Below are 27,677 nucleotides of genomic sequence, written 5' to 3'. Positions count from 1 at the left end.
TTTTCTTCTCCCTTCTTGTTTAATAGACATATTCTTGCTCCGTTATACAATAGGGCCAGATTAGGAAGAGGACCGAAATGGGATATTGCCCATACGGCCGCGATGTCTTGGGGTCAGCTGCTGCTTTCATGCGATGAGCTTGTGAACAAAAGGTGTTTAGAAACCCTGAACATGTACCTTGCATCACAGGCTTTCTTGAAACTTCTTTCGAGCGTCAAAGAGATTTCTTCGTCGACATGGCGGAAACACTAATTCTCTGAGGCTAAAATTTCCTCATCCTCTTCTCTCTCCTGCAGAGAAGAATATCCTTCTCGCGACGGGCTTCTTCACCTTCTAAACAGTGTAACACTATAAAACCTTGAACTACAAATGGTACTGTGGGACGTGATTAATACAAGCCGTGGGTTATGTAAACACGGACTAAGGTCTTATGGTAGACTCCAAGAAAGCTACAGATTGCTAATACCAGAGACGTGCCTTCAAACACGACAAACACGCGTGAAGAGTGTTTGCTGTTTTCTCTGAGTAAATCGGCTTTCGGGGCGTCTAGGTGGGGAGAAACAGTTTTATTGAATTAGCGTTGTTTTTATTGTGACTGGTTTTCGTGACATCCTCTTAGCTTTCTGTACGAGTTTTGATCGTTCAGCGTCGTGCTGCAAGATTCGTATTTAATAATTACTCAAGATACAGTAGTGTCTGCTCTGCGATAGACATTTTGGGGTGGGACACGCTTGAGCAGCGAGGAACCTTCATCAATTGCAGATGTTCCATAAGATTGAGTACGGCACGGTTGGTATAAAATTTCCACCTGAAGTTCAAACTTTGTCCCGACAGACCAGGCTGTCAAATCCCCATCGTTATCGCCATCTACAGTCTCCACAGTAACTGGTGGTTACAGACGTACGACCTCCCTCCTACTGAGCGAACTTAAGTGATGTTTGCGTTATGTGAATCCCAAAGAACAGAGAGCGTCTCTCTCTCCTTCCCTTCCTCCCTCCTTTCTTTTACGTCATTCTCTTAACCGATTTTTCTCGCTCCAGTTCTCCCATGCATTGAAGCACAAGCATGTGTTGATTTCCCTGCCAAAAATGGCCTGCAGCCGCAAGAAAGTTGTCAAGGTATTATCCAGGCACATGTCCGAGGCCGTTTTATTCAAAGCCCAATTAAGTTAACCCAGGATAAGCCAGAATTTTGATTTGAGTTTTGTAGCTTTTCGGTGGTTTTCTGTTTATATCGTTTATCCTTCAGTTTTGAATTTGAGTAATCTCAAACTGCACAAAACATAAGCAGTGAAAAACATTCTTATGCAATAGAAATTAATGCTTTGGTTAACTTTTAATCCAGTGGGTTAGCGTTAACAGACTTTCGAACTGAACAAACTGGCCCAGAAGGACAGTTCATAAAGAGGTTTTTAGTGCATAAATTAATTTTAATTATATTATTATATCATTATACATATGGGTTATTGACCTAGTGTGAGGTCAAAATAGCTGGATATTGGCCAAGTTCTTTTTTTGCTTGTCTATGGACCTCGACTCCGTCTCGGTCCATAGACACGCAAAAAAAGAACGAGACCAATATACAGCCATCTTGGCCGAACAAGCTTGGTCAATAAAGGATTTATTATATGGCTTTCAGGGAAATTTTTCTTGCTGGACACGGCGGGTAGTCCCTAGCGGGTAAGATAGCTCCATTTTGCCCGCTCGGGTAACCAATCACAGCGCAGGATTTGATTCATCTTGCCGGCTCACGGAGCTAGTCATATAATAACGTTACATTATTACATAATTATATTAAATAATTATGTTCTATTAAACAATTAGATTATGAGCTCGAGATTTCTATCGCGTGATAGTTGACGATGGCGCAGCCCGAGTCAACTATCCTGCATAGAAATCGACAGCGAATAATCTAATTGTTTTAGTACAAATCTACTAGTCGTTCAAAACTTTATCTGAATTCTCTTTACGGACACGTCGAAAACGCGAAGAAGCGGCCTCTAGTTTGTGAACAAGTGTACACGGCTACGCTACTCCCTATCTACAGCAGAACAGATAGCGAGTGGCGTAGCCAATCAGAGAGCGCCATTCGTGATAGAACGCCAGTAGATTTATACAAAAATTGTATAGTTACATAAGTGAATGACACTTTCGATTCCAGGGTGTGGTGGGGTTGAAGGTGGCACTGTCCAGAACTTTTTGCTAACCATTTCTGCTTATGGTTGTTTTTCCTTCGGACAGCAGCTCGGATAGGCGTGAGAACATCCTGCTAGTATTACAATGTGGAATATAAAAAAACCTCTTCTTTTCACCGATGTTGTGGAAAACGCAAAACATTTTCCAGGTGTCCACCTAACACCGTGCACTAGATAGTGTTTCAGACTGTCCCGGAATCGAATTAGAATGAAGCTAATACCCTACCGTTTTATTCGCTCTTTCTGTTCCCTGCTATTTTTTTTGCAGTCAATTCATTAGTGACGACTTTGTTATCGTTGGCACGTGCAGAACACCCGCGATTTTAAGCTCAGTAAAAGTGTGCTGAGTTTGAGTGGATTATAAAACCCGTAGATCCGATACTGGTTTACCCTGACATGTGATAAAGCGATTAACGCGTTTTAAAGTCACTTAAACGGACGGTTGAAAGGTTCGCAACCGCACGTCGTAACCGCATTTTGTATGCGTCATTGTACCTCCCACATACTGCACGAATTAAAAGCAATCGCTAAAAGAACCATAGTAAGATTTGTGTTGAGTAAATTCCAATTGATTAGAGCAGGAAATGTCAGGCTATTCAGTATTCAACAAGTTAAATCCTAAAATTAACGTTTTTTTATCATAAGACGGTCAGGCGTGCACCGTTTCCATGGATACTGTACCTTTAGCAGTTTAATTCACAGTCATATCTCGGGTTATATTACCACCGTAAATTTGCACCCAGTCTGCATTACCAGCTGTCGGTTTACTTGTCTTAACGTATTCAGGTCCATTTAGGGATTATCCAACCTAAATAAAGGTGTCATTCTTTCGCCATAATACAAAAGGTAAGTCATCCACTTTTAGTACTCCTCGTTAAACGATACAGTTTGTCTGTGAACGCCATGATCTGCCAACCAATATAATCCTGTAGCTATCGCTTACAGAGCACTGCCGGTAAGAATATTTCCATTCCTGTATTACGTATCCGTAGAGTTTGTTACATATGATCAACCAATTCGGTTTAACTGTTTGCATCTTAAAATAATCCAACTGTACTTCCACCCCATTTATAAACGACCTTGGAAGACAGTAAGAACCCATTTGATACTGAATGGCAATGTATTCCAAGTTACTGGTCTCAATTCTGTCAGCTAGTCAGTACTCGCAAGCTGACAAAAAAAGTTGCTAAACGAGATATGGCTGGGTCACAAGCGACTCGTTTTGTATGCCATGTAATTGTAAAGCAAGGCAAACTTGGAAAATCACAATTGGACGCTTTTAGTCTAACTGACCTGATTTACCCTTTCATTCCCGGTGGAGAATCCACTGAAACCACAGTACTTTAATGCTATCACCGGCATTTGCGAATTGCGTAAAAACAGTTCAAATAGCGGGGACCAGAATTATACCTCACACCACAACTCGAGCTGTGGCCATTTAGGCGATCCAGTTATGTTCGGTATGTTTTCTTTAGTACTCATCCCATTTGTAGCTCTTCAACAAGGTAAATGATATGTCGAACGATACTCAGGTGATCTTCACTGGTATTCAAGTGGGTCCCATAAATAACCGAAACTTGACTGTCCTAAAAACCGTGACCGGATTTGAAATGCTTTTTGCGTCACAAGTCAGTCTGGCCTCACGGCACTCTTCTCAGAAAGCAATTGTCTAGCAGTGTCACATTATTTTTACTTGCCCAGAAAACAGTTCAACTCGTGCGGTTAAGGACTGATGTCGCGCCTAACAGTGGTAATCATTCAGTGAGAAAACAAAAATAGTCACAAAGCTGACTGCATTTGTTGTTTTAGCCACACGCCAGCGCGTGTTTGTTGATCTTATGAAAATGATGGCACACATCCTGGAATCTTGTATTACCAGTTTTCGCAGTTAAAGTCATCAGTCAAAGTTCGACCGGCGGGTGAAACGAAAGAAAAAAAATGAAAACACATATTAGATAAAATGTCATAAAGGCTCCACAGCACTACTCGGCTTCACCAATTCCTCATCTTTGGCGGCATTTGACGCAACAGTTCTTCGTTAGAGAACCGATTGATTTGAGATTTCAGTCTCCTATTTCGGATAACATGCGTTCTTTAAATCTTTGAAAAGAAGACATATAACTTACGTGTATCACATGGAAGGAGCCGGAGATTACTAGAATCGCATCCTAATTTCCTTGAACCTTCGTTTGCAGTTGTATCGATATAGACAGTTATCGTAGCCTTTCAAAAATCCTTGTGTTCCAAGGGCAGAGCTTCTAGTCGTGATTTAGCCAAAACAGGCTTGTTTTCGGAATGTTTAAACATGGCATAGTTACAGTAGTATTGAGGCAAAACATCACTGGCAAGCCACGCATTACATGCCCTAATAGGACCTACTTTAGTTTATTTTAATTAACAACATTTTTTGTAAGACTGTTTTCATTAGCCGGTTCATTTTGTATGGCACATAGGGATTACCTCTTTTTCTTTTAAAAAAAACGGGGTTGAGCTTGTATTTTCAGGAAAAGCAAAACAAGTTCTAAATCAAGTCTCGAAACATACTGTAGAGACAAAGACTTCTAAAAAAAATACCCCTACTGTAAGGGGAGCGTTATAATCGGAAAAAAATTAAATCTAAATATAGGCTCATGGGTTTTATTTCGGAGCTCTTGTCATTAGAAGAATTCCAATTTACATCTAAGACTTTCCTTTGGTAGAGGGGAGGGGGGGGGGGGGGCGGGGTTAATTTCTAAAAAGGGAGGAATGGGATTATTATCGAAACTTTGCGATATTCCGTAATGGTGCTAGTCATTACAATACCTTTGGACATTTAAGCCTTAAGCCGTTGATCCCACTATATATTTATGAGCTATGCACACTCGGAGTTGCACAGAAGCACGCAAAGTTTACGATCAAGCAACCGTGATCTTGGAATAAAACGGATCACATATCTTTAACAGTGGAAACTGAGTTAGTTGTCGCCTTAATGAACTTACTCTATAACAGTAACTGCGAGCTACTATTACTTTAACAGTATTAAAACAGAGAGACTAAGAGAGGAAAATAAATTTCAAGAAATTTGAGTAGATAAACAAAACTGACGCACTTTGTTCTCCAGGGCGCCAGGATTAGATGTATTCTTAGTTTTGTTTCATCTACATGTGACCAAACAAGCTTGCTCAATAAGAATTTATTACTTTTCTGACGTTGGAAGAAGGTTATGTAAAATAGTCGTTGCATGTGAGAGATGTGAGATAAAGCAAGTGAGATGTATGGCATACGCACAGTTGAAAAAAACCTGGCCCGTTTAACTAACCAATCAGCAGCATCAGATTATGTAATGCGGTTCATCTAGACTGCCCACAGAGCAGAAAAGTCAAAGTAAAAAAAGGATCCACTTCCTTGTTTAAACGAAACCGCCTTTACGTTTAGCTGTAGACATACAACGTCCAAAGCAACTTCTCGCCTGTGTTTGGGGTAGATTATCACTAGCACACGTCCGGGACCGTGCGTGTAATATTTTCATCGCTGCGCGTGTAATGTTTTCATCGCTGTAGTTCTCAGTACTTCTTTCTCATTCTTGTGAGCGCGCTTCGTTTTACCGCATACAAACACACTCAGTCAAACAGTAGGTTTGCATTCAATACATACATACACAAGTATTTGCAGTTTCGAAATCTTCGCCAACGTTCTTCCCGTTTCGATTTCCGCTCAGCTGTGTAAAAAAAGATCCCACTTCTCTTTTGTTTTCGAGTCAGTAAAGTTAACCTCGACACGTCTGGGTCATCAGTCTTCTTTCTAATCGGAAGTGTCATCTTGAATAGCATATCTTCATCTCACGCGCTAATGACAAGATAATTCTAGTATCTATTGGCTCGTTAGATTGATCTAGATTCCGACCCGCAGAAACTTCACGATTACTCACCGTGCTGCGTTAGTGTGCACACTCTTCGAGCGGAAGAACGGCGAAATATATGAGGTGAGTTTAAGAAACATGTGCAAACAAGGCGAAAGAACAGCGCAATGACGTTGAACCTCAATGATCGTTCGCTACGACGAAAGTACGTTTCGCTGACAACCGAACTGAGTTATTTGCGTTGCGCTGCGGTTAGGCGAGGGTTACGGGGTATATCATAGTAAATGTAAGATAGGAAGCTGCATTTATGCCCGGGGCTATAAGGCAAGAAAGACAACGCAAAATGCAACGAAATTCATCAGCGAGGAGATTCCAACATGGTGTATGAGCACCTGAGGACCCTAAGCTTATGATTTATAAAATGTCTGTTAGCACAAGCATCTTAGGGAATCAAAAACAACAGAAATGGCCGACTACAGCACGGCTACGCTGAAAGATTGCTGTATTCAAAGAAAGAAGTACATTACTAGCTTGAGCTGGTCTGAAAGATGAAGATCACTGAATTAAATTATTTGATGTCCGTATCAACTCGAATTGTGCGGTGCTCTATAAAATAACTCCCACTCAGCTAAGACTCTGAATACTTAGTTAAATTGGTAAACAAGAACCGCACTGCAAACTGCGAGGAAGGATAGCCGGCCGGCAAATTCCGTGATTGGGCGTTAACTAACCAACGGTGACTTATGACTAAAATAATTTATATTCCAAAACAACGGGGGATTACACAATTGCTCTCTGGTAAGCGAAATCTGAAAAATCTAGCGTTCGTGCGGAGACACACAGCCAGCAGAGCTCAACGATGCACTTTGACACTCATTTCTGAAAGGAATTTCACAACCGCAACGCTGTTGTTTCTGAAGGCATGATGGAAAGCTTTTCTATCAACAGTTTTGTCTGCTTTGCTTGCTTCAAAAGCTTTGACATGTCCGTTTTTAGCTGCTAACTAAATCGCTGTCTTTTAAGACATTAAAACGTATCGAAAATCGCGGCGGTTATGTACTCAACTTGCAGTTGTGAAAAAAAAAGCTCGGAAAAATTTAAAGCTTGTCTATTGTGCACTATTAAATATCCATATTATGAAAACATGGCTGTCAAGGAAAAAACGCCAGAACAACGTTGGCTACGTGCCCTCCATATGCGACAGCTTAAAGCAAATAGCATCAACTGGCGAAAATCTGGATCTGAATTGAAAGACAAGCATTTCTTCATAATCATGGAAATTATTTTTAAAAATAGCTGAAACCATCCCTTGCCTGGTGTAAAATTCCAGCTCTGCCTCAATCTGAAGCTGTGTTGAATTTATCGTACCAAGATCAGCGTCCTGTTTGATCCCAGAAGCGAGTTGACAGTAACCAGGTCCGGAGTAGATGATAATTTAGATAATATTCAGCTATTTTGATGAAACGTCCGTCGTTGGGTCATGATCAGTGAAAGCCTCGGAGTAAGCTCACGCGACCAGACCGAAAAGTAGTATGGGTACAAGTGGATAGCTGCAGCTGCTTCACCGCGTGCTGAATCCTAATGAGAAAGAAAAACGACATGGAAAAAGAGTTTTTCCGTGCATTTTCGTTTCCCTCAGACCCAGTGAAAACAGGGCTCCTTTTATAGCCACACTCAATTTTAGTTGAATTCTCCAAACTCAAGGTCATGTAACAGAGAAATCATAGTTTACAGTAAATATCTCTCATCAGAAGGAGAACAAATAATTTACGAGTAATTATACAAACTTTTAGACTTCCTCCCCAACGATATGCGGTTTTGGCGGGGCCGTCTTGTCACTCAAGCTTGACGCCTTCAACTAACAACATTAATTAAAATAGCTGTCGCGCCCTTTTAAGCGACAGGAAGTCCTAAAAGTTGCTAAATTCTGGGTGTGTCTCAATGTTACTTTAACTGAAGGACGTTCGCGCCCATTTTTCTGCGCATCTTTACTGCGCACGTACTTCATGTCCCAACATCACGCCAAGTCATACATCAAGCCCGCTTGCTAAGGAAGAAACAAAAGCAATTACAGGCCTTGGTACCAGTTGCGTTAACTTGGCCGGCAGTTTACTCTCTCTTTAAAATGTTCGCGTCACTCCCTTGTTTCTTTTCATAGATATACTTCCTTTACTGGTTTCTCCACTTCAAAAAAAAAACCGGAGAAATGAGAAGTTACAAATATTTCGCCTTTTCCGTTCTCTTGCAACCGATGTTTTCCGCTTCAATTATGAACGGGCAAGACTAACATGTATTCTTTTTCAATGCCTATATTACCTTAAGTAACGACATCAGCTGCAAAAGTTTACTTCGGTTAATAGACTCAGTTGTGTTAGATTGAGTGCGTCTACCTGACTTAATTTTCACTAATGTAGATTCTTTTATTGATGATAGTGGTAAACTAAGATCGTCTTAAAATAACGAAAGCTTCTAAAAACGCATGGTCTTCAATGCGCCTTATCTCGAAAACAAACACGGTGACCCTGCATTTTGTTTGCTCTTTTGGCAAAGGTTGATCGTTGCCTTACTGCATGACTGACAAGTTTAAAGAAAGTCCTTTGGCGCAAGGGCACGAAAGGAAACATTATATTCAATTGAAATGAGGTATTTTTATAGGATCACGATGTTCTTTTTTAGTTCGGCATTTTATTGCACGGATTATCGGCAAATTAAGCACTTTTATCTTACTATCGCGTGCCGTTTAGACAAGGCTCGAGATAATGCCGGAATGCCGGGAGAACTTTATATGGACACTTTCACCTCACCGCGGGCTTTTGAACCTCCTGCACTGTGATCTCAAGCGATTTTAACATGTTTATCAGCTTGTAGTTGGTTTCCTTATGTTCTGCCGATTCATAAAAATATAAACCTCAGTGTCCCGGCTTGGCCGGGATAATAGCATGATATAAAATGGGTATTTGGGTAATATCGCCTTACAGATATGGAGCTGGAGGTTTTTAAACACGCCCTCAATCCCCTTCCATTTATCCTTGATCTAGAAAATCTCGGGTTTGCTAATTTTGGAAATATTTGAAAGGTTTATTGGCAAAATACTTCCAGGTCTGAGTGAAGGACGATTTAAAATCGGATCAAGCCAGTGATCTTCAGTATTGAATTTTGCGTTTAAGTATGTTTTCAGCAGATAACTCTCCGTAGGGAGTAGCGTTGTAAAAGATTTTGTTTCGATTTTGTCATGTTACAAGCAAACTGAATTGTTAGCCTGAAACGTCTCTACATTGCTGCAAATCTTTTATCTAGTTTTCGTATGACAACTGTCGTAGAACCTCATGTAGGGGTGATAACAGTTTATCGGAATATCGCTGCAGAATCTAACTTTTTTTCTGTATACGTGCACGTATGAACTGGAACCAGTTTCTTTTAACTGTTGGTGTATTTATTACTAATCGGTTTATCTGTGATCAGAAAAACAGATTTTCTTCGCCACTCAATCTATTATTATTATTAAAGTTTTTTTTTTTAATCCAGGACTTTGCATATGAGGCTAGCTGATGGCGGAGTGCCAAGCGAGATGTCCCTGTCATGCCTGCATCAAGCCAGTTTACTGCTCTGTAGGGGATTTTAGGGCGGAACCCTTTCCCCTTTTGCTCCCTTTGGGTTAGCGCTTCAGAACACGCAATCGACAGCGATGCTTGGTGGATATTTTCAGAAAAACCCTTCGGGCTAAAATGTACCAGAGTCCATGTTGGTGGGCGATGGCTATGGGTCATTTTTGCTCCTAAGATGTTGCAAAGTAGACTCTTTTATTGATGACTGATCAATGGCAGAAGCTGCGCAAGAGTCACGTCTCTGAAAAAAGACATGATCAAATTGAAATTCAATTCTCGGCAACGTATTCCTGTTTATTTGTCCCCGTCAGCCTCGGAGTCAACCCTTTCGCTTCTCCTTTCATGTTTAGACACTGATCTCCTGCTCTGTCCAGTAGCAACTGTCAAATTTTTAATGCAACACGAATCAGTACCAAAACGCAACTGATTATCAACCCCAACACAGTACCACGAGCATCGCTCCGCACTTCCACTCCCAATCCCCTCCGATCCTGCTTCCTACTCAAGAAAAAAAACCTCTGTTAAATGATCCAGCAATGGCAGCGAATTGTTAAGACAAGTTTGGAGTTGTTTTGTCATTTTAGTCATCATCCTTGACACCCATACAATCCTGTTTCAAAATAAGACGTTTTTCAGATAATCTGATCCTAATCTAGACCGGCTAACATGCTTGCAAGAGGTGTAACTGAACTTTGAGACCGTATTAGGTGGTTTCAGGTACTTATAATTACCGGGTCACGGGTATATAAGTGAGCATACAACACGAGGAGAAAAGTATATCTGCAATAACTTACCAGGATTCAAGCAGCTTTACTCCTGCAACAAGGCTCTAGGGGTAGGTTATTTTACATTTTCAATTTACAAATTACAAACTTATCCTTAAATGATACATCAAACATTTACCGTCGAGAGTACAGCATAGATTACGGTTAAGGGTGTTTTTTTTCTAAAGAAACGCGGGGGAGCTCGTTGGTAGGTGGACGGTCAGCATTTGTTCTGCTTTCAAATGAGTCACCATTACGCAAAATATTGTAATCGTTCTTATTTCTGCTCGCCTACTTCACAAAGACATAGCCTAATTTGAAAGCAGCAGGAAATTTTACAGATTTCTTTGTAGTTCCAACCTAGGTTTTTCTCACAGACACATTTATTGACCGAGCTTGTTTGGTCAAGATGGCTGGATTTTGGCCGTGTTTCAAATTTTTCGCCAGCTGGAATGACGATTACTACGGCTCTGTACAATTCGTTTCGGTTTAAACGTTGTTAACCACCGGATGTTCAACAATAATTAAGTTTAGACCGGGAAAAAGGCAGTAATTGGCGGGTTTTATTGCCTTACGAACTGGCTAGAGTCTCAGTAACGGACTGGTTAACGGGAAAGTGATTTCTCGGCTGCTCTATGGATAGCAGTGGTGAATGATCTATTCCTATTGTTTGCAATATAGCAAGATATACCAAGATATATGTGTGCTCACTCACTGCAGAGATTTGCCTTTTTTAAGAACTGTCGGAGTGCTTGGATATGTTTCAGTCAACTAATCTACTTTTCTTCCTAAACATGAGGACCTTGAGGGCTTTTAACTTCAGGCCCCACTCACTGCCGCTTAGTTAGCTTCTAAATCTTGTTACCAATGTGCTGCCTAAATCGATAAATACACTCTTAGTATCAGATTGAAAGATTAGTTTGTGGATAATCAGCTATATATAATTATTGTTACATTACGATCTGGCTTTTCTTTCGCGGTTGTTGCATAATTTTCTACCATCTGTTTATACATTTATCATTTGGAAAGAACCTGGCTGTAATTTAAGTTTCACACACCCAAAGTTTACATCCAGAAGAAGGTGTAAGAACAAACGCTGTAAAAGCGTTCTTAAATTAAAGGAGCTAATCACGGTTTGCGCATCATCTTGAAAAGTTTAACCTAAGTTTGTCGTTTGTAATCAGTGTCATTCTTCTCTATCGTTAACCATCCTTGTTCCTTTATGGTTTATTATTATCTCTTTGGTGTTGTTCTATCTTACTGTAGTAAACTATCATTTTTAGGTTTCATTCAATTTAAAGGTAATTTTGAACGAGGCGAAAATAACTCAAAATAACGTACGTGTCTGAGCTCCTTCAATACTCATTCCACAAACCGTTAGGACTAAGCAGATATCGTCGGAGACCAAAGGGAAGATAATCAGTGCGATAAACTTGCAAATACCTTTCGAGGAAATTCTAGTGAAAGAACTTATCACATGCTGCAGCCAATAAAACACCTGATTAGCACACCCAACACTCCACGTTTACAGCCTTAAGGCAGGCAGGAAATGGTTATCGCCTCTTTTAAAGTTATTAGATGTCTCTTAATGACGTGTGCGAAGTCCGTACTTAAGTTACGGAGCGAGTTTTTCCACCCTCGACTCTGTTCCCCTTCGCGGGCCATAAGTCGAAAGGGCAAAACAAAGATCCGTAACTTACTTTACGAGCCGAGAAGACGAAATTAGTAATATAAACAACTGCGTGTCTGACAAGGTGCGAGAAACGATTCTAGTCACGCGGAATGGCTTTAAATTGACTTACGCACGTCGAGAGCAAAACAAACCTATTCGAAATCATCCTCCAGTAGAAGACTGGACGATTCGGTCACGTTTACAGAAAATGAGTGCAAAATACAAATTTAAACACAGTGGTTATATAGGAATCCTAGAGAGGGGTGCTCTGTACCAACTTTTGAGATATAAGGTAACTAGAATGAATTTCTTATGTTTGAGGCCTGGACAGTTCATTAAGGAACGAACTAACAGAAACAGATCAAAAGCTAATTTCTCCTCACACTATCAAAACATTGTGAGGTGGACAGGTGTTGAGAAGAAAGAAAAACTAGGCAGTGTGGCCAATAGTTACCTTGTTGAACTAGCAAATTCTTAGAACTGACAGTGAAAGAAACTTCTAGTAATAACTTGAGAGAATTAATTATTGCAAGTAGAAGAGCGGTAAAAATAGGTATCACTTCGTTCTTCTATTTGCTTGTTTTTCGATATTTTGCACTGAACGATGGCGGTTTCTAGTGTGATGTACGTGACGGATAGATGTTAGCAGATATTTCTAGGACATGTTGCCGGAAAATGTAAAATGTCCACAGGAGTGCTCACCCTTGAACTTTATACCTTTTTGGTGTTTGCGGTCTTCTCTAGCTTTGTTTTCATTCTTTGTAACTTAGCTAGGTGTGCCAGTTTCGCCGTTTCATCTGCGAGTAGCTGCCGACAACAGCCTGCAGCTCGTGCCTTCAAAGAATTGCCAATTGACGCGCTGAAGACGAAATATGAAAAAAAGCGGATAACCAAAGGTAAAGACTTTCTATGCATGAGAATTGGAGCTATTCAATTCAATTTTTATCAGAGGAATTTGGCAATAATGACAAAAAATAATATTGTTTTTGGCCTCCGAGTTATAACATCAATTTGAGAGGTTTTTTCTTCTGAATCCCTTTGGATTCAGACCGGTACAAAGTTGGAAACACGTGACTCGGCTATTTTGCCGTCACTCAAAACCGATTGAGGTGATGTTGATTTTCATCTTCGTGTGAGCTCTTCCTCCCGGTGGTTTATTTATAGACCACGTCACTGGCAAGAAAAGAACGTGAACGATAAAAGACACGATTAAAACAACTTCCGTGGGTGGTTGTTTTTTCGCTACACATGCAGTTTAGCACTGAAAGCAGCGATCACGCGTTTTTTTCTTATCGACTTCCTTATCACGCGAACAAACTTTTTAGCACGTGTTGTCAGTAATTTATTTGGCAATAGGAAATATCCGCTTTTTATCGAGGATGGCGATATAGTTCTGCCATGTCTTTGATCTGTCATCTTTCGATTTCTATAGGTTTGGCATGAAGCCTACAATTATTCTAGCCTACGAGGTCGCGAGTTCATGTATGTTCTAATCTGCAAGGAGGCAGAAACTTTCAGCACCTAAATTACAACCTAAATAGTTTTATTCTGTTTTATATACAATAGACCAGAATAATGCCGGAATAACACGGAAAATCATGCTCTACCAAGTCTTCATCAGTTTCTCAAATCGATAAGTGGCGTGCATAGGGAGAATAAAAAGATAACCTTTTTGCTGTATCCTTTTCAACACCAATACACGACAATTGCCATGCGTTTTCGCACTATACCCATCTTTGGTAATGACCTTGATATTGTGAAAATACCCCAAGGTGGGGCTTGCTGAATCACATTTGTCGATTTTTTTGTTTAAATCAAAGTGTATTACCTAATTGTGATCTTAAATATCCCGTCTTTGATTTTGCCGCCAAGGTGGCAAGCAATGAACCGTGTTTGTTTCGCTGTGATCAGTCGTTTTTGTTTTTTATTTCACATACATGAAATATGTGAACCACTTCATTTTACTCTCGAACGTTAATCGGGGGCAATCACGTAAACATTGCTTAGGAAATCGGTCTTTGAGGGAAAATAAAATAAAATTCCCGAGATGATGTCCGTTCGCTTTCATGTATAATATATATATATATCTTTTGCGCGCGCTGAGGTCGGTGAGAGAAATCCTAAGCTCGTAAGTGTCGTTCTGGCTCAAAACGATGAAGATATGATTTTGTTTCTGCCGCATCTTTTGATCACACAGGAAGCCTGGTGAATGTTTGACAGACTCTTTTACAAAGTCTAAGAAAGTCGCTTTAGGAGATTTGTAGAAGATAAGGCATTGTCTAGACATTCAGATAAAACAAGTCAAGTGACTTTGGCCGTCTGTTCTCTAAAAAACCGGCCGCTAAAGGCAAGACGCCAGTGAACTTACGTTGTTTTCTTCACACCGATGTTCTTAGCGCTGTCGCGGGAGGTATTACAAAACAATAGACAATTCTTTTGGCGGCAAAAATTCAGCAAACAATCTGTTTGCATAACGCATTTCAACTAGCAGACAAAAATGTGCGAAATTACAAAATGACGCCCCGATACTACGTGATGGATTTCCGTTACCAGCGGGTTAGCCAGTGTCAATCAAAATACCACCTGCATTCTCTCAAACGCCCTGCCTAAAACGTCGAACTAAAAACGCATTTGAAGCATAACGTTTCAGTGATCGAATTTATTTCAGTTTCGCCCAGAGAGCGTTCAATTCGCTGTGTCATCGCCGTTAATAAGAACGCTTATGCGAGTGGCTGTTAATAATTGGCCATCAAAGAAAATCATTTGTGATACGATCTGACAAATGGTTTAATTTACAATCAACAGAAACAATATCTATCTGTTTACTTCATCGTTTACAGAGAGCTACGGGGCATAAAGGTCGTGTTTAGTCATCTTGAAAGTTTATCCACTGGAGACTCGGAGAAAAGAAGACAACTGACCTTCGACAAGAGTGCAGATTTGTACGGCATCAAATGAGGTTCAAAATGACAGAATGCGGCACGAGTGTTTTACGGTTGTTGTTGCTGGCGTTCGTTCTACATTTGCTATTACGAGTGGAGATGGTGACTGGTAACAGCGCAATTCTAAAGGCCATAAAAGCCGCTGAAGCTATAGAGGAAAAGCACAGTTCAAACTGCGCTTCGACCCGTCGTGTTAAACGCCACGATCACGCTCGCTTTCCACAATCACCACCAATTGGATCTCAGTTTGGAAAGGCTTTGCGTTTCTTCGGTGGCGAAGTGGTCCGATTTGCTGGAGCTGTCACCATACCATCACACCAGTTCACCATAGACTTTTGGATGAAGCCCGAAGGTGGCCAGGCATCTCCTGTCACTGTGATCGGTCTTTTTGACGACTGCTCGCCGGACTCAAAAGAAGGAGGCTGGGAAATAGGACTTCAAGAAGCGAGCGCCGAGCGAAGCTTGAGAGTTTTCTTTCGACTACAAACGCAGCGATCACATCACGACACGAAACTGTCTTCTCCGCGCAGCGTGGAACCAAATGTATGGGTTCATGTTGCTGCTACGTTCAGTGGCAAGGAAATGAAATTATACATCAATCAAGCCAAAGTGGGGGTTTCTTCCGAGCAAAAAGGGCACATTTTCGCGGATGGCTTCGACGTGTGTGAGCATTTGGAAGCGGGGGGAGATCGCTCGTCTGGAGTGTTTTATCGCGGCCTGATCGACGAGGTGCGATTGTGGTCAGTTGCGAAATCACATAAAGAAATCAGCACGAATGTTTTCGACCCCATCACGGGTGTTGAGCCATACTTTGATGACCACCTTGAAATGTACGAAAGTTTCGCGGGATCCGAAGAACTCAATCGCAATCCGAAAACCACATGGGTTGTAGTCACTGCAAATGAAGAAAAGAAACCGGAAATCACTAAGTCAACAATTCCAGGCGATGCCCACGATCTTTCAATCGTGAAGCCCCCCTGTGGCAGTACAGTTTGCGATAATCCAGAGATCATTCGAAGTTATGTGAAAAATACGCACTTGCGAGGCAGAAAGGTCGTGCACTATCGTGTTGTCAACATACGAGATGACGACGGCACTAACCCCATGGTGACCAAGAAACAAATGAAAACCCAACACGATCAGCTCAACGAAGCCTTCAAACATTACAACATCACATTTGAGCTGAAAGAACTGAACATACGAAACACTTCCTTGAGGCGACGCACTGTCACCTACATGTGCGAGGCAGGAAAAGTCGGTGACGGAATGTGCAATGACGAACATTGCAGGCACGACATTACAGGAAATGATGGAGGCGACTGCGATGAATACCAAACAACATGTGAGCCGAAAAAGCGCGGGAACGGAGTGTGCGACCCAGAATGCAACAGGCATTACAATGCGTGGGATCTTGGCGACTGTTGCAACAAGAGCGTCACAGACGTATATAAGACCTGTTTTGATCCTAAATCTCCAAACAGAGCGTACATGAGCGAGAGAGAATACAAGACTCTGGTGAATTTGACCAATCAAGATTTCTTGAACGTTTATTTAGCTCAATGGAGTAATAATAACCTGCTGGGCGTGGCAACGTTTCCCTGGGAGAAAACCGTACACAGTATTTACGGTGGGACCATCTTGGGTTTGAAAAATTTTGGACGAAAACTACACTCGAACGCACTTGTGCACGAATTTGGACATGTGCTGGGCTTGTGGCACGTGCATCACGGTGTGACGGAAAAGGATTGCTCAGACGACTGTTTCGAAACTTTCCCGTCCCTTGAGTTAGGTGACCTGTGCTCTGACACAAATCCGACTCCAGCTAACAGCATGTGTAGGGATCCTACCGTCAATAACGCTATCATGACCTGCGGAGTTAAGAAATTTGTGAACACGCCTTTCAGAAACTACATGAGCTACGCTAACGACTCTTGTACAGACACTTTCACAGAGCAACAAGCGGCAAGAATGCACTGCTATATTGATCTGATGTACCAGTCATGGCAGGGAACAAAAACACCGCCTTCCTTCATTCCGCTCCCACCTCGCGTGACTTCTAAAGCGGAGAATAGCGTCAAACTGGCCTGGATTCCACCTTTGGGCACCGGAGGAGGAAACGCGATCAATGGCTGCCACGAGTGCCGCGAAGACAGAGTGTTTCAGCAGTACGCAATTACAGCGGAATCTCCCAATCCAGTCAAGCCCAACGGCTATTGGGCTCCTCACCAGGCCATCGGAGCCCCAGACGCGGAGCCTTGTAACATGACACCCAAAGGCTGGGCCCCGTTCACGCCTCACAAGATGGACCACGGGGATTGCTACATCGAGTTTGGTTTCCAGGTGGCTGTTATTCCAACTAGTCTGACCTTGTGGGTGATATGGGCCTCCAAGGATGGAATTAGCAACATCCAGCTCATCTTCACCGATGGGTCAGAGCAGTCGCTAGGCAACGCTACAGCTCAGTGCGACGCCCCCCTGACGATGACATTGAGAGTCAGAAAGAGGGTCTCCAAGGTTCGAGTTCGCGTCAAGGACCCTTCAACTGTGATTGATGCTATCCAGCTAACATCATCTGTCAACCATCCTAACTGCCTCAAGTGTGAACCTGTGGAATACCTCGTGACTCGTGAGCCGTCCTTTCCAACTGGAAAGTCAGAGCGTGTAAAGACGACCCGATTTGAAGACAGGTGTGCTTCCAATTTTGTATCTAATAGCCTATTTTCGTGTAAGTAACATGTTGTTGCTGGGTTTTTTTTTATCTCGGTGAGTAACATGTCAACTTTCTCGTGTTGTGTTAAAGTTCCATATTCTCGGTCGCGATGTGATTACTTTTTATTTTCTACGTACCCCTGGATTTTCGTTTTGGTGCGATACAGCAACAGTAATTTGCACTTTAATAGGTCACTTTGACAAAAATACTCTAAATATCCTAAGATCTTTGCGTAAGAAGAACTTCTTTCAGTGCATATACAGAATCAAGTCCAATAAAATGTAACATTTATCGTGATAGACAATCCAAAAAAAACGTTATACTAGACTAAAAAGAAACAAGGATAGATAAAGACTGAGACAAGATCACCCTAGGTTTTGAGTTATTTTGGCCAGGCAAAAAATTACCTTTAAATTGAAGGAAACCTGAAAATAGTGGTTCACTGAGATAGTGAAACACCAAAGAGATGATAATAAACCATAAAGGAACAAGGATGGTTAAGGATGGAGAAGATTGACACGGATTGCAAACGACAAATTTGATAAATTTAAGTTAAAGTTTTCGCAAATCGATAGGTAGCCCCTTTAAATTGTCACCAACTGTCTCCTTGCAGGTACTTGGAGCCTGGCAAACCATACACCTACACAGTCCAAGCTATAACAAGCCTGGGAGTGAAGGGTCCTCCATCACCACCGCTCCACTACTCACCCGAACAAGGTTTCTGTGGCGACGGTATAGTGGAGTACAGCATCGGAGAAGAGTGCGACGATGGTAATGTACGAGATAGTGACGGCTGTAACATGCAGTGCAAGAAAGAGGACGTTTTTCATTGTACAGGTGCGTTAGGTGATCGTAGTAGAATTTCTCCTTACTCAAAGCTCGATAGAAGGTGTCAGGGACAAGTAGATTTTCCTCCTGGGCAAGTAACTTTTCATTCTCACTTGTTGGATGGATGGAAAGATGGATGGGAAAGGGCTGCCAACTTCATCAATAAAAAAAAGTTAAAAAAGGCTTGCCCAGGGCAAGCAAATTTGAGATGCTGCTTGTCCAAAGGGAAAGCTGGAATAAGTGTTTTTGCGAGCCCTGCTTGCTGTATCGGTATTGTCTTGATGAAGGCCCAAACTCTCATAAGCAGCGCAGGTGTAACATTAGGCGATTAGTAAAGAGAATTTAGACTGAATATTTCGCATTTGGATGTCTACGGGTCCTAATTTCATTCGTCGCGGAAGCATTTTGTTGTCTACAAAATCAAACCTTTGCATGGCCTTTGTGATTTTGTATCTGTTTTCTTAAGCCGCTCAAATCCGCCCTTAAAATAGCCGCCCGTGGGTCTTAAAGAAAAGACTTGATCTTGAAGTATTACCGGAAATGAGGAGATGTTCTGAGCAAGGTATGTGAGTTTACCAATTCAATCTCACAATTCGCAGCTAAGGAATGATTTCAAATTGTGAACTTTGGTCCAAAAATGCCTGCAGTAATGGCCTTTAATTAGGAGCTACCTAGTCCATAAATTACAATATTTGAACGATTTGCCCGCGGGTACGGCGAGAGATTATCTAAACATACGGAGCATGTTGGCTGGGTGAATAAGCTCTGGAGAATGCTTTGAAATGTCCGCCTCATGTGTTTTGCCTTAATCACGTATTTCCGTTGTGAGAAAAAAATAACACTTGAAATGGACTCGTAGTTGTTTACTGTCTCACCAGGAAGTGATGACGAGTTATTAATCTCGTACCGAATAAAGAAATTTTGTACGAGGTGGGTTGTGACGCAAAGCACGATTTTTGAACAGCGAAAAGCCACTCTCACTCACTCACTCAATCCCGGTATGCCATAGTGGCACCGGAGGCCTTAGAGAAAAGCGATGCAGTTGAGAATCGCGTTAATTTTCAGAGGATAGTGTGATGGATCACGTTGCCCTATCTGCAAAATTAATATTCTAACTAGTAAGCACATCCTATCAATTCACCAGAGACTGACTTACACTGTAGTTGACCCTACTATCCAGACATTTATAGCAAAGGTCTTGAGCAAACCCGACTTGCCATCTTATTTCACGCTCCTTAAAAAAACTGTTACCCCACTTAGGTCTAAGTACATTCTAACATTCTTTGGTGAGCTTTTTCTCCCTGGTTCAAAATTGCACTGTTTGTTGTAGATCGATGGTCACCAGAAAGGAAAAAGCTTCAAGCATCTACTATCTCGGTTGTTTTGCCAGGCTAGATTCCTGGGAATTTCCGATGTTCGGTGTTCTTTTTATGGCTCCATAAGATAACAAACTATTTTCAGAAGTAGCACGACTCACGACACTTCCTTTAAACTGATACTTCATGCTCAATTACAGTGAACGCAACTTCACGGTCGCTCTATCGATGCCAAAATATCATGACCATTGAACAGACAGACCTTCGTGCAGCGAGCGAATAAATGAGCGTTTTGCATGTTTTACAATGTTTATTTTGTTTACGCACACAATCATTTTAACCAAGATCTGTCTGCCTATGCGGCGCGAACAGGAAGTTCTGCAACTGTGTGTCGCCACCACGCTAAGGACATGTCAGTATATCTTCGACAATCGTAACCTCAGGAAGCAGACAGTTTTCATGTCGCCAGGTGTGATGAAGGGAACAAATGCACCGATTTTCCTCGCTCAGACAATCGGGCATATCCGGTAAAATGCGCTGTGTATTTTGAGTGCAATATAGTGTTCGTTGTCATCGTCCACGATCTTAGCTTTTACTTGAGTAAGCGAGTCAATACTAAAACAAATAAACCTGCTGGATTAAAAACTTCACATGCGTCTTAGGGGACTCTAAGCCTTTTACGTAAAAGCTTAAGCGGCTTACAGCGGTTTTGGAAGTAATAAGCCTGGTAAATGTACAGGTGAGACATAAAAACTACTTAATCACCGAAAAAAGAATTCATAATCTCTCTTCACTGGAAAATCTTAATCCTTCACTTTCTTTGACATCAATTGTGTTTTTCTTTGCATCCGTGTAACCTTTATGTCTATGAAATGGAACTTAGAATCTCTCTTACAATGTCTCACCCAAAACACGATTAAACTTGTCCTGAAGCTTGAATGATCCAAAACTGCGCGGAATTTGCGCAAAGATGTTGAGGGTAGTTTTAAGTCAGTCTTAATTCCATGAATAGAGTTATCTGTCAGCAATGATTCTGGAGGCGATTTGTGGTACACCAGCCTCTTAAAAGGACTGGCTCGTCGCATGACGTACCGTGTAAGTTGTTAGTGATAAGTGACTTGTTGCATTCCGTTAATTCGTTTTTGTTCTGATGCTGTTGGCCGGCTTAATTTTATTCAAGTTAGCTGTCACGATATTAGGTTATATTGTACATACAGAAATCGTTCGTTCGCGACATCTTGAAAAAACTTATACTTACCTTAACTACAAACCGCAAAATTGGTAAAATCCGCTCTAAAACTTAACTCGAAGATAGGGTATTCTCTAAACGTTAGCAGGGGCGCGTATTGTAAATAGAGGGCGCATGTCATTGAGGCGACAGAAAGCACGAGTTATCTTTCACACGTTGCCAACTACTTACGACGCACCACTGACACTTGCACGAAGTCGCAGTGATTTTATTTGACTTTGATCAAGATAAAATTTGCATGGTCTCTCACTATCTAGCCACCCAGCGGAAGCAGATGAGTGTGGTAAGAAGCCGACCTGTAGAAATGGTCTTTTGCACGGCAACATTTGACGTACATTTCGTATTTGTCCGGACACCCAACCTACTCTGTATCCAAGTTCATTTTGGAAAACTTGTGAATGTTTGCAGTTTTATTTATTTATTTATTTATTTGTTTGTTTGTTTGTTCTTTCAGGTCACCCAAGTTTGTGCTACCGCCACGAAGGAGACGGAAAATGCGAGGAGTTTGAGAAAAAAACCAACATCAAAGACTGCGGATTCTATACACCCGAAGGTTTTGAAGATCAGTGGGCTGTGAACGTGACCGTAAACTCGAACTTCCGTGACAAAAAGTGCCCTGAAAGCGTGGTCCTGGGACCGCCACCACTTGACCTGGTAAAGTGAATACTGCTAGCCTTCAATAAGAAACTAATTAAAATACGAGTAGACTGTTCACAGTCCCCTATTTTTCCGTGAGATCACAGATGTCGATCGTTGAGTTCGACGGACCGCCATCTTGGTCTGATGATGCGAGTGAAACTGGGGAGAGTCCAAAATGAGGCCTCCACCTTGCCTCCACCTACCCACGGGCACTTTGTACTCTCCCCCAGTTTCGCTCGCATCAAGAGACCAAGATGGCGGTCCGCCGAACTCAACCATCACTAATTAAAACTCGAAGATAAAACACGACGAATGCCAATCATTCAATGCGTTCAAAGTTCCCCTTTGAATAGTCGTGTGTTCATATGGAGTTGTGGGCAACTAGGGAGGTACATCTCGACTGTCAAAAACTTTTACGAATGAAACGAAGAAGTGACCATTGACCGCAAAAAGGTTTCCGGGCTTTAATAGGATCCCGTTGAATCCCTGAAACCTTTTTTCAGGGCCAGTCCGTGACTGTTTAAATTGCGATTACAACTGTTATGGTTATATCTGCATTTCATTTGTATTATCCGCAGCTCACATCGTTGTCGTTAGAGAAATATTTACGTTGCTTATTACATTTTCCTTGCACAGGTTTGCCAATCCTCTTTTGACGAGGCCCACGCGTGGAGTCCCTGCAAGCACAAGTATACGGACAACAATTACTGGCTAGAGGTCACGTTCAATCGTTCTGTCTTGCCTGCAGCAGTTGTTCTTTATATCGGCTCCGATGGCAAAACAAGTATCAGTCCTTTCGTCAAGACTGTCAAAGTTGAGCTTATTGACAAAACCGGCCGCATCATCCCCGCGGGCAACAAGGAAACGAAGCTTTCATGTAAGACTAACCCAAGTGTCATCCCTGTCCTGCACGACATGACAGAGCCATTCTTCTACGTCCGTAAAGTGCGCGTCAGCTTTAAGTCTTACCTTATCAGCGTAGCAGCCGTGGCTCTCCGATCCAGGGCGCGCTTTGATGTTGTGGAAATGTCCAAGTGTAAACCGGACGAAGTGTTCAGTCCCCGAACCCAGCACTGCCATAAATACACGTGTGAGAGGCCATCTTGTCAGGAGCCCTTGATCAAACATGGTACGGTCAAATGCGAGGGTACTGAGGAAGGACAGACTTGTATGGTGACTTGCAGGCCGGGATATCGACCACTGAAACCCTTCAAGATGATTTGTTTCAACAAGGATTGGGAAGGGATCAACACATCCTGTGTGCCAGTCAGTTGCGGCGTCCCAAGAATTCCTCATGGAAAAGCCGGTATGTAAACTCACAGTATGTCATAGGCCCGCAATGCGTGAACATAATTAGTACAACTATATAGCTGGTTAATGATATATGTAGACGAGCCTTGTAATCCGAGCGAAGATTATAATCAAAATTCTCCTACCGTTTTCAAAAAACGTCTTAGTACTTGTAATGAGAATTAATTTTTTTTTTATTTTTGTAATACGTTTTTCTCTGAGATAATCAGATTCCGTATCTCCACGACTTTTCCGCTTGATTTTCCTATAAAAGAAAAGTTAGGATTCCGTTACTGCTGGTCTAAGTTAAAATTTCTGTTCCTGAATCAAGTAATTTTGTTTTATACCGTTAGCATCGAGTAGAAGCAGTGATTTCCAGTTTTCGTCGTCATAATTACCTCGCTCTTTTACTCTGGCTGGAAAAGGCCCTCTCTCGCATCTACATCCATTTGATACTTAAGTCCAAGTCCATGTATTTCTAGATTGTCCACAGGGTCTCACGTTCGGCAAGAAGTGCTCTCTGAGGTGTGCACCTGGAGCCAAAATGAGCGGGGGCGAAGGCAGTGTCACGTGCGAAGAGGATGGAAAATGGTCTGCACAGAGCGCCTTCTGCGTTATGACCTGTCCGAACCCTGAGATACCAGACCACAGCGTACCACTTGCTGAGAGCAACTGCATCGACAGCAAGAGGACATTCTCACCAGGCGTGTCCTGTAAATTCCGGTGCAAGCCTGGCTACAGAGTGAAAGATAGAGACGACCCTGTTCGTAGGATCTTGAAAAAACGTTGTACCAAGAGTGGTCGGTGGACTCAACCTAGATGTGAACCAATAATTTGCCAGGAGCTGACGCCGAACCTTCTCATGTGGTACAACTGCTCCGATGGCAATTCCCTCGGTAGTGTTTGTACGAATAATTGTCCAGGAGAGGAGGTTTGTGTCATGTTTCTTCTTTTTAATTGCTGTGTTTGATAATATTGGATCGTTTAGCCAAACATATATGTCAAACATATTTAAAAAAATTAGCCAAACATATATTCGAGAAGAGCGCTTTAGCAATCTAAAGAAAATTACCATTTTAATCAGTCACGCATTAATTAATCAGACCAAACTATTGGCATACACTAGATTCTCCGCCCTCTCGAATGTTTTTTTTTCGTTTCCCTTGAGAGTGTGAGATAACTGGGCTCAACTTTAAGTAGCAAAAGCAATTCGAAAGCTCTCGTTTTATATTACTAAACTTTGGTCTACTTTGTGACTGGTTTTACAAATACATGTTTCCTGCTTAGTACTCAGCCATACAGTTTGAAAGCTAAAGGCAATCAACACTTGGTCTCACCCAGTTTCCCAAGGCTGGCGTCACTTATGTTTGCTTCGTGTTCTTACAGGTTCAATCATTGTGTAGTTTGTATTTTTTAGTGCCTGGACCTTTGCTTTGTATTTGGTACTACGACACGAAATTTGGTGTCAAACACTCTCTCGTGTTTGATATATTATCTGGTCTATCTCCTTTAGTTTTGATAACTAAAGCTCTATTCCGCTTTCACCGTCTCATCTCTAGATTCACCAAGTCAAGTGCGAAGAAGATGGGCAATGGACTGAACCGTTGAAGCGTTGCACTTCTGATAAAGCTGGTCGCTGCTCCAGGCCTGAAGCCTCACGTGGTGTCATTTTATTCTGCGAGGATTACTTTCCTGGTGGAATATGCAAAGCTCAATGCAAAAGCCCCGGATATGATGTTGTTGAACTTGTAAGTGTCAAACCTCTGTTTTGCAATCCAAACTCGATTAATGGTTGTTCTATAAAGGATTTAAAGTTGACACATTTTTCTGTCGATCTTTCCACCTCGTGCATCAGTTGCTGAAAATTCATCCCAAGTTTCGTTTACACGATATTCTGCTGGAACCTACGGGACCCTCACAATGTGTCCTCGTGGCAATTAATTTCATCGTTGCTTGTTCAAATGTATTTTGTTGTTTGCAAAGGCTACAAAACTATTTTTCACCATTTCTGTAGAACAACTTATTCTTCTTCTTGAAACCAAGGAAATATCGAAATTTGGCGAGCAACTCCCGCTTTTGACTTCATTGTATCTCACATTAAGACAGCTGCCACTTTGATAAGTTACATTGTAGGGTAGGCTTGCTTTGTCAACCGAGTATTCCATCAAGAAATTACTTTTTTTCGGATTGTTCATTTTACAGGGAAACGAGGACAAGTGGCGCGTGATCATCACGTGCACTCAGACTCAGAAACTTGAATGGCATCCAGACCCCGCCAAATTGCAATGTATACCCGGTTGCAGGAAAGCTGAAATCGATGATGGACTGTGTGATTCCATTAACAACAACAAACACTGCCGGTGGGACGGCGGAGACTGCTGTCCCTCTACCACCAAGAACAGGATCGTCCGTACATGGCCAAATGATTGTAAATCGGAGTGCGCGTGTAAAGACCCCGACGCGAAAGAAAACGAAGGCTCACGAACTGGAGGAGCCAGCGGGGTGGATGATGAAGACGATGAAGACGATGGCGAAAAGTCTGAAGGAAGCGGCTCAGACGAAACGATGAAAATAACAGATTCATAAAAAAAGATACTAAAATCAAGAGATCAGGCTTTTAAGACAAAAATGAAGACTACAGAAGGCGGTTGGTAAATGAGGGACTTTATAGTTTGATAGTGCAATGGCACTTTTTTCTGGAAAAAGGAATGCAAAAGCAAGGAGACACGAAAGGTTTAGTCTGGGTAAGGCTTTAGGGATTCTGTGAAACTTAAGCATTGCTATAGGATTCCTAGTTTTCGTGATTTACTTCAAGGTGATCGTTTTGTTTACTTGAAACATATACATATTTGTGGGTGTTTGGGGATGGGGTTAGGAAATTAGTAGAGTGACGCAGACACTCGTGGAAGAATCAAATTTTAAAACGCGGGCGTTTAAATACATTCGTTTAAAATGACATAGCGGTTTCTTGTGACTGTCGTAAAGCCATAGCAAAAGCCCAACGTAAGTAAAGCAAAGAGCAAAAGATCCTCTCTATCAAAGCGAGGCCTGGCGTACAGCCACTCATGTGAAAATGAGTTTAATTTGCATGTGAATGAAATCTCATTTTCATAGTACTATAAAAGGATGGGCACCAAGACTCGCTTTGAGAAAGAGGCTAAAGGTAATTCGGAAATGGCCTATTCGGGATCGACTATGTGTTTCGGTTCCGTTCAGTCGTGACCATGGGTTGAAAAAAAGAGATTTTTGGTTAGGAATTCGAACTGTGCGACACGCGTTTTTTTTCTTGCCTATTACGCTCGACAGTCATTTTGAAATCGCTCTCTTTGATATATAGAGCAGTTTTCAATTAAGTATCGTAAAACCAAAACCAAACCAATTACTTACCAATTAGACTACTCAGCCAATCTCAAACCGTAGTAAGACTAGTAAAACCAAAACCAAAGTAACTGCATGATTACTTTCGTCACTTAACTGAAAACCGCTCAAACAACAAGTGTTATTGGTTTTTATTATATTCGTCAGTCGATTAATTAATGCGCTAATTTCATAACACATCGACAACAACGGGTTTACAAAAACTCTAGTGCTTGAAGGATCTCGTAGACGTTCTCGTCCAGTTTGCAGCGGTGCTGGATCGACTAAGTTAACTTTGCGTAAATGGTGCCTAAATTGGAATAACAATACTTTATGCATCCTAAGTCTCGTATTAATGTTTCCAGACAAAGGATTTTTCACATGAACGTGAGATTTAGGCGCATTGGTATTGTTGTTCAAATATCGGGGCCATTTATGTGAAGTGTCCATTAACGAAAAAAACTTTGAAGAAATACTAGGTTGCTTCCCTCCCACTCCGCCCCTTTGAACGTCTTAAAGAGGGGGGTGGGGTGGGATGATGTCGTGTTCCTTTCTTCTGACGACTTTTGGGTTATAGTAGGAGTTGGATCGATACACTTCCTATATTTGGTTAAAGATTGAATCTGCTTTCGTCTCTTATTGGCGTCGTTAGGCGTTTTTTCTGCAGCGCTGCAGAGAGGGGAAATTATAGTTATTTCTTTTTGATAATCTCCCTATTATTCAGGAAATATGGGATGTGATAATGTAGATGAGGCGTCCTAGAGTTCTGTTTTTTTTTATGCGTTTTTCTTACCAGTAAGTTTTGATCGATACATTATCGGTACAGATTTTTTAAGTCTTCTTATCTGAGGGGAGGGAGTTATCACGTAGTGCGTATATATAATTGGTATCCATCTTCATCCAAGCTTATCCAACTGAACTACTGCAAGCCATGCATCATGCCATGCACCTGTGCGTAAACATTGTCGTTAATTTTGAACACGGCTTACCTATTAGGTTTACTCGATACTTGCAGTATCACGATGAGTGTATTTTAATAGCTTAGTTTCAAGTAGATTATGCATCAGAGGAAGACAACACTAGAGGATCAAATATTTGAAAACTGTAATATTTGACATTTCCTTTTATCTTAACAGTAAGCGTTTCACCCATTGAATGTCGTGATAAATTAAAATAAACTATTTATTCAACTTCATACTTTGTTTATTATATATATTATTATATCCATGATATTTTTTGAAATAAATCAATGCATACATCTGTTTAGTTTTGA

General features: G+C 41.6%; 1 protein-coding gene and 1 long non-coding RNA gene across 7 annotated transcripts; one reads left to right on the top strand and one right to left on the bottom strand.

Moving 5' to 3' along the window:
- Positions 1-4,112, bottom strand: LOC149102135 (uncharacterized). The gene is made up of 2 exons (XR_016202290.1): positions 3,488-4,112; positions 1-3,273 (listed from the first exon to the last, which is right to left on the bottom strand). It is a non-coding gene; the product is annotated as an uncharacterized LOC149102135 (long non-coding RNA).
- LOC110064612 (pappalysin-1-like) lies at positions 2,912-27,677 on the top strand. Of its 6 annotated transcripts, none has more exons than XM_089274499.1 (8): positions 2,912-3,149; positions 14,879-17,702; positions 18,339-18,562; positions 21,573-21,772; positions 22,394-23,063; positions 23,530-23,978; positions 24,607-24,795; positions 25,250-27,677. In XM_089274499.1, exons 2-8 carry the CDS (start codon positions 15,028-15,030, stop codon positions 25,631-25,633), a joined length of 4,791 nt encoding a protein of 1,596 aa, XP_089130625.1. In that variant the 5' UTR covers positions 2,912-3,149; positions 14,879-15,027; the 3' UTR covers positions 25,634-27,677. The 6 variants fall into 6 exon arrangements, with proteins under 6 accessions (XP_089130625.1, XP_089130623.1, XP_020627336.1 ...); XM_089274497.1 differs by lacking the exon at positions 2,912-3,149 and adding an exon at positions 6,016-6,155 and having other exon boundaries at positions 14,914-17,702; XM_020771677.2 differs by lacking the exon at positions 2,912-3,149 and adding an exon at positions 6,074-6,155.

This window comes from Orbicella faveolata, unplaced genomic scaffold, assembly GCF_042242905.1.
Source record: "Orbicella faveolata isolate gen_17 unplaced genomic scaffold, um_ofav_v1 contig_36, whole genome shotgun sequence".
In the NCBI taxonomy this organism is placed as follows: Eukaryota; Metazoa; Cnidaria; class Anthozoa; order Scleractinia; family Merulinidae; genus Orbicella; species Orbicella faveolata.
The sequence above is the reverse complement of the archived record's forward strand: the minus strand, read 5'-3'. Positions and strand labels throughout refer to the sequence as shown.